The 7,979-nt window shown below is 37.9% G+C and overlaps 1 protein-coding gene across 1 annotated transcript in view; it reads left to right on the top strand.

The window, feature by feature from the left end:
- The window catches only part of LOC107743712 (glutamate receptor ionotropic, kainate 4-like), a 126,413-nt gene that overhangs the window by 86,368 nt on the left and 32,066 nt on the right, over window positions 1-7,979 (top strand). The window contains exon 7 of the mRNA XM_016557106.1: window positions 2,357-2,464. Coding sequence (XP_016412592.1) covers window positions 2,357-2,464 — 108 coding nt within the window. The remainder of the gene's footprint in view (window positions 1-2,356; window positions 2,465-7,979) is intronic.

The following is a 7,979-nucleotide window of genomic DNA, read 5'->3' as shown; positions in this document are numbered from 1 at the left end:
GAGTGTTTCATGCAAGGTCCCCCATGCACGCAGGATTTGGAGAAATATTCCTGGTTCTGTGGCTGCAGCATCCATAAAGTCCTTAGAATAACACTACTAGATTGTTTTTGCTTCTTACACTCACTTTGAACAACAACAAAAAAAGTTCCTGTTGCTCACTTTCTCCCCTGTTTGTGGCCCTCTACACTTTCATATCTCAGAGAGTGGGTAATTTTAGATCCAGCGCAGTGCTGCATCATCCTCCCCTGTCTCGTTTTGGTCTATGGAAACGCTAGGGATAAGGTACGGAGGGGAAGATAAATAGAACAACACCTCTGCAGAATACTTCAAGCAGGAGGCCCAATGAACCATGCCGCTTTGTAATTATAATTAAAAAATAAAAATGATGGGTGATTTAGGACTGTCATGTGTGCTGGGTGGAAACTCAACCTCCCATTAAAGGCAGTGTGGCCCCATATAGGCGGTCTAGCGCAGCCAAAACAGCCAAAACCGGAATGATAATGAGGACATTGGCTCGCTTCAGAGAATTGGGGTGTAATTGATGCATTCTGTGCATTCTGTTGCATCTCTGATTGAGCGCATGTCCTTTCGCCACTTCCTTTAAGGTGTTCTGACTGTTCTGTGTGTGTGTGTGTGTGTGTGTGTGTGTGTGTGTGTGTGTCGACGAGCTCACTTCCACATTCTCCTCCTGACATTGAGCCTTAAAGAAATAGTTCATGCAAGAATTAAAATGGTCATAATTTACTCTCCCTTGTGTGTCTTCCATTGTGCCTCCCCTGTATGACTTCATTTCTTCTGTGGAACACAAAAAAGTGAATTTTTGAATCATATCCTGATCACTTTTGTTAATTAATATGAAAGTGAATAGGGTCTGGGAATGTCTTACTTCAAAATGACAAAAATGGCGCTAAAATAAACAAAAATGCCCCCAAAGTTCAAAATAAGGGGGCAAAAACTGTGCCTATACAGTTGAGTTAAATCTATTACAAATGTTGACATGATAAAACCAATTAAAAGTATGATCTCTGTTTCAGTGATTATAAGGACAGTTTTTTGACAGAGTGCATAACTTGTGCAAGACTGAAGTCGCGGGCCGCTTCAGTGATGGAGAACGTTCTTTTCTCACTTTCTGTGTATAAGTTATTAGTAGTTTGAATAACCGTTTTGGTTTTCATGCTACCAATGTTGATTTTCTAATGAGTAAAAAGTAAATAACCAATTCATAAATTGTTCTTGGCTTGTTTTCTCTGTGTATCCTATAAGAATGATGTTCCATTTCCCCAAACACAAAAACATGTTTTATGTATTTTATTAATAATCATTATTACAGTGTAAAAAAATACTCAAAGTTGCCCATACAAAAGTAAAAAAATGGCCCCGAAAATCAGTTCCAGGGGGCAAATATTGCCCCTTAATGGAAAGTTCATTTCTGACCCTCCTCATGTGACCTTTGTTTGTTTATGTATTATTCCAGGTCTTTTGTAGCCATATAAAAGTGATTTTGTACACAATTAGGATTTATTAGGAACAAGCGACATTTGAAATGTTAAATAGAACATGTTATGCACAAATCTGCACATTCAAACTGTTGCAGTTAGTTATGAGATATGCAAGAACCAATGGAGATTGGCGTCATTGCCAAAACTGGTACATGTTTTGAAGTGCCATATTTGAATATGTGCAAAAGCAAATAAAATTTGGCAGCTATGAGTTTAAAGGGATAGTTCACGCAAAAATGAAAATTCTGTCATTAATTACTCACCCTCATGTTGTTCCAAACCCGTAAGACCTTCGTTCACATCTTAGGAACACAAATTAAGATATTTTTGATGAAATCTGAGAGCTTTCTGACCCTGAAAGGTAGTAAGGACATCATTAAAAAAGTCCATGTGACATCAGAGTTTCAACTGTAATTTTATGAAGCTATGAGAATATGTTAACAGTCTCCGCTGCACATTCACGAGAGTACCACGATAAATTAATCCACATAAATTTGTTATTTTTGTTTTCTTTGCGCACAAAAAGTATTGTTGTAGCTTCATTCAAATTTTTGGTTGAACTAACCCTTTAAGTGAATACCCAATTAAATTTTGGTCTGTTCCTCACACAAACTGTGTAGTTTCAGAAGAAGAAATCTAATACATTGGTGATACTTTCATTGTGCTTTTTGTTAATTTGGGAGCTTGACAGTCTATTGCCTTCGGAATGACTTGAGAGTAAGTAAATGAAAGAAATCTCTTTTATGGGTGAACTATCCCTTTAAGGCTTCATGGTTCCTCTTTCATGTTATCGGATCTTCTGCTGTACATAGTTTGCTTAAAAGCTTAGTATAACTCTCAATGTGTTTCTCTTACAGATTGGTCAGTGGCATTCAGAGCAGGGACTGTCCATGGAGAGGAAGCTTCCATCACTTAATGTGACAGACACACTATTCAACACCACTCTCACCATAACTACCATCCTGGTAAGTCCTATCTTCTGCTCTGGTCCAGGTTCCTCAGTAGAGGACACACCCTACTGATTCAGCCAAGAGATATACACACACCCCCTGGAAAGGATATATAATTGCTCCTTTTTGAAAGAGTCTCTCTTTAGCTTCCAGAAACGGTCTGTCTAGTCTCTGATCACCCCAGGGTTCAGCACTGATCTAAATAAAGACTCTTCTCCTCTGAGATGAGTGGAAACTAACAAGTATGCGTGTGATAGCATTTCCTGGAGCAGCAACCACCAATTGAAGATGTAATCCGCTAGGCTGTTATCTAGGGGCAATTTTCTCATATTTTCGTACACTGTATAGTGATGAGAAAAAAGAGGCTCTCCGCAGCCTTAGGCCGGATGTCGCATATCTGGCTGGGTCATCCCTCACTAGAAAAGAGAGGGAAATAAAGAGACTGCGAATGAAGAAGGGCCATGCAAGGTGAATGAAGCGTTCGAAAGCCAATAAATAGCTGGTTTAAAGCAGCCTTGTTGGGGACAGATGGAGAAATCTTCTTCAGTTCAATTTACACCTGATGAATGATATGATAAGTGTGAAGAACTGCTGAAAAGACAAGCATAGTCATGCTGTTTACCAGCAAAACTTACCGCTGGTCGACCAGCATGAAGCTGCTTCAAGGAATATTCCAAGTTCACTACAATTTAAGCTCAATCAACACCATTTGTAAAATAATGGCTGAGACCCTTAAGCCCCGTTCACAACAAGAATGATAACTATAAAGATAACATCTGTTTATTCTATTTAAATTTTTTATTTTAAGCTTTAAATTCTCAAGCTCATTATAGCAGGATTGATTCTGATTGGGTGTCAATGTTTTTATCGTTCATCAGCTGGAAAAAAATCATTCTGAAAGTGATTCCAATGATATCGTTTCTCTGTGCCTTTATCGTTATAGTTGGTGTGGACTCTGCCAGACATTAATATTGAGAACGATTTTTAGAACTATATCTTTAACTTTATCTGTATAGTTATAATCTTGGTGTGAACGGGCCTTTACAATGGAAGTAAATGTACCCAATTTTTTGAGAATTTAGAATCAGAAATGTGAAGCTTGTAATTTTATAAAAGCACTAACATTTTTTGAGTATTATTTGAGTATTATTTTTGTAGTTGCTTTGAGCGGTAAATTTTATGGTTGTTTGGGTTTTAGATGTTTTTTTTTTTTTACTTGGTAGCAAAATAGTAAAATTGGCTATAACATTGCACATAAAAGGTTAAGTGATTTTGGCTATTCTATTGAAACTGTGAGTATTTTAACATTTACAGATTGGCCCCATTCACATCCATTGATAGTAATTGCAATTGCCTGTAAACCAGATTTTTTGGGGGTTTTTTTTGAAAAAATAGAAAAGATTCATTTTTGAAGTAACCAGAATTGTACCACAAATGCCATCATTTGAGCTTAAAGGCACCATGAAATCAAAATGGACAATTCTTAATTATAATGAAAACATTTAGGTGTTTATTATAAATTATTTATCCATGCACATTATTTTTATGTATATGCACTTGTAATCTTTAAATGATTAGTTCACTTCCAGAATATAAACTTCCTGATAATTTACTCACCCCCATGTCATTCAGGATTTTCATGTCTTTCTTTCTTCAGTCAAAAAGAAATTAAGGTTTTTGAGGAAAACATTCCAGGATTTTCCTCCTTATAGTGAACTTCAATGGTGGCCAAGGGGTTGAAGGTCCAAATTGATCCCAGTCAAGGAATAAGGGTCTTATCTAGCGAAACGATTGGTCATTTCCTATAAAAAGTATATACTTTTTAACCACATATGCTTGTCTTGCATTAGCTCTGCGATGTGCATGTGCGTCTTCACGCATTGCGTAATCACGTTGGAAAAGTCATGCATACTTAGCTCTTCATCTGTGTACTCCAGATCAAAAAGGTAGTGTAGGAAAAACTCCATCTCATTTTCTCCTCCAATTTCAAAATCGTCCGACATCATTGTTTTACCTTTTTGTGGAAAGGCCATTTGACTTTCTTTGCATGTTTGCTTCATAAACACTGGGTCGGTACTTTCGCCTACGTCATGCATGGTTGATTACATAATGTGTGAGGTTGATTTGTGGTTAAAAAGTATATAAATTTTATTTTATTTATTTATTTTTTAGAAAATAACTGACCCTTTTGCTAGGTAAGACCCTGATTCCTAGAGGCCTTTGAAGCTGCATTGAAACTGCAGTTTGGGCCTTCAACCCATTGGCCACCACTGAAGTCCACTATATAGAGAAAAATCCTGGAATGTTTTCCTAAAAAACCTTAATTTGTTTTCGACTGAAGAAAGAAAGACATAAACATCTTGGATGACAAAGGGGGTATATTAGCGACGTCGATCCAACGATCCAATCTATTCTTGATGGACAAAGTGGTCAAGTCCCACCCCACATTTTTTCTCGTTCAAGAAGCTGTTTGACTTGGATATACGTCACAGTAGGGAAGAAAAGATTGCAGCTTCCATTTCATGGTGACTTGAAGTTTGATTTAACCCAGAACAATCCTTCGTTAAAGTTTGTTGAAGAGCCTGGTGGGAACATCAGCACACCAGTCTCCAACACAACATATGCTGGTGTTTTCACCAGGTTTATGAAAGCAAACTGCTGTGCAGTACTGTAAGTGAAATAGAGATAATTATGTTGGGGAGGTTGTGCGTCTGTGTCTCACTAAAGAACGAATGGAATACAGGTGGAACGATTAGTTCCTCTCAGGTCTTTTATTGTTAATGTGCTTGATGATGTGGCAGCTGGGAGAATGGGGGAGAAGTTTGCACCGCGTGTTTATTCCACTTTAAAGATACACAAAGACTTTGGCCGCATTAAAGAGCCACCGAAGAGCAATTTCAGCTCTATCACGGCCCATTCATCACAGGCTGATTGCAAAGTCTGCTTTATCTCGGTAAACGCAGCACAGTTGAAAACATGCTGCAGAACTCAGCACCTGTGGACCACTCCACCAGCGTTTTCATTACTGCTGTGAGCTTTTGTCATCGCTGGAGTTACAGCACGCACACAAACACACAGATTGAATTTTACCCTGGTGATATGGGCTAGATCTAACATTTTTGTAAGGATAGACAGTATATTAGAGCAGGTTTGGCTTGTAGTGGTAAAGCTGTCTAAACTGTACAAACTGTTCTGCGGGGTTTTGTAGCTGCTCTTGATGCCTTTGGCATTATATCATGTGCAGAAGGAGCCAGAGATTCAGTGCTTTGATTGAGAACACAAATAACTCATGTTTGTTTGTAACATTTTTTTTTTACTCTGCTTTTCATAACCCAGCCTTTGATTGAGAAAAAAAAACTGTTACTCTGCCATTGATAGACTGGTGGCAATTGGCAGACTTGGTAAAGACATAATATCCAGTTTAATATATGGTATAATATTAGCTCACTTTACTTCACATGTATTAGAGAACTCTTACTGCTTTAATACTCATTAATATTGCTGAATAATTTCTGACCTTTATATGGTAATAATTCTTTTAGCTGTGAGGAATAATGTGTGCTTAAATGGGTCATGAATTATTTAATTATTTAAGTTTCCTGAAGTCCACTTATAATGTTTGTAGGATTATTAAAAACTGCTGTAATTTAGAAATAGATTTTCTACGCTGATTTCAGCCCTCTGGTTTAAAAACTCGATTTAAATGAGAGGATCTCCTTTAAGACTTACATGTGGAACTCTTTTGAAAACTGTTTTTATATAAATTATACTTTATATAAAACTATATATTTATTTATCACACTCCTTTTTTGCAGAGAAAACTTCATTGAGGGCATATTTAGTGCTAACTTGTAGAAATTTAGTGTGTTACAATTGACCACAGTCTCCCCTGTAATCATTACTGGTTCAAAAATTTTTGTGTGTAGTCAAGCAGTGGGCAATGGGGCCAGAGGTGAATTCACAGTTATGCCACTTCGGCGTGTGGTAATGCAACTGCTTCTTTTCACAAACCTCCCGCCATCCAACTCAACCAGGGACTACATGAGCTCTGTTTGACAGAGTTAATGCCTGATTTGCATAATTCCCTTAGTGATTCATATACTAAAACAACACAGACAGCGTGTGCAAATACAAGACGCTGTTGTTTTATTTGTGTTTAATACTTTTTCAACCTTTCTGTGCAGTCATTTGATTCGGTTTGATATGCTTTCCCTTCAACAACTGCTTGCGTTCTCAGATAAAGCCATTGTCAAGACCTTTTTTTCTTTTTTAAGCTCAAATACATATTGTGAAACTGGGTTCACTTTCCGTTCACTCTCTAAAATCTCCTTTCTGTGATGCTATCTGCAGTGTTTTTCAAAACGCCACATCATGAATTGAATGACTGAGAAAAGTCGTGTAAGCCTTTACCGGACAGAATTGTCTCTGCGAATCCATCTTAAAAAAAGAAAAGGCAAAGTATTATTAATCTGTATGGCTGCAATAGCAGAAGACAATAATGTGACATGGAGTGGATACTGTGTTACTGCATCTTCTCAAAAGAAAGTCCTCACTGAATTCACGCTGATGGCGATAAAGTGCTCTTTCTGAAAACATGGAGAAGTACGATTGCAGAAACAATTTCATGATGAAACCTCAGGCTCGCCATCTTCAGTGGACAGACCACTTTTATTGTGTTTAAAAAGTGGCAGATAGCCTTTATTCGCAGAGCAATTGGAAATGTTCATAAATATAAAATGTGAGGCGCTATCTTCATGTAATATGCCACCTCTGTGACCAATTTCTGTTTCTCAGACCACTATCAGGCAGAGCTGGTTCTGTCTGGACTATCTTCAGTGCCATTCACCCCCTGTAAGCCATAAAAAAATCAAGGGAGGCATAAATAAAGAGGGAGTAGCGGACCAGTCAGTTACCAAACTCATTCAAGTTTTTTGAGAACGTCTGAGAAATGCTAACACACAAATCCAATTTTTCTTCACCTTCTGAACAAAAAGCTTTGAGATTTGATTTGAAGTAAGATTGACTGTAATGTGTTTGTTTTTCAAACGCACCAAACTAGACTGCCGCCATGCTATATTTGTAAAATGGATTTCATCAGCTGACAGCCTTCCAAGAAAACAAATAGAATCAAATCTGCTGCAGATCCCAGACTGGTGAGGAATGTTGCATTTGGCAGACGTGACACTCAAAGTGCCCTTAATCTCACTGTCTGCGCTATTAAACGGAAAGTTTCTTTCTCTGATGTGACCCGCAGATTTTATGAAACCATTCAAGCTCGGAAGAGAGGATTGCTTGGCCTGATAACAGCACTCACTCAGTTGATTGATGCCCGAGCTCCATTCCTGAGATTGATGGCGATACGCCAGGACCGGTCCTGTGTGTTCACAGTTAACCTCGCTCCTCTTCCTCAATTGCTTCCTCCCTATTTTCATAGGCTTGGCTAATAATGGATTATTATATGTAAATATATGGTCGCTCCATTTTCTGTCACTCGATCATCAATCAGACTAGAGGCTAGCTGAGAAAAGGA

This window comes from Sinocyclocheilus rhinocerous, unplaced genomic scaffold (genome assembly GCF_001515625.1).
Source record: "Sinocyclocheilus rhinocerous isolate Xijiao unplaced genomic scaffold, SAMN03320098_v1.1 scaffold166, whole genome shotgun sequence".
Taxonomy (NCBI): Eukaryota; Metazoa; Chordata; class Actinopteri; order Cypriniformes; family Cyprinidae; genus Sinocyclocheilus; species Sinocyclocheilus rhinocerous.
Note: the sequence above shows the minus strand (reverse complement) of the source record. Positions and strands in the feature narration are given on the sequence as shown.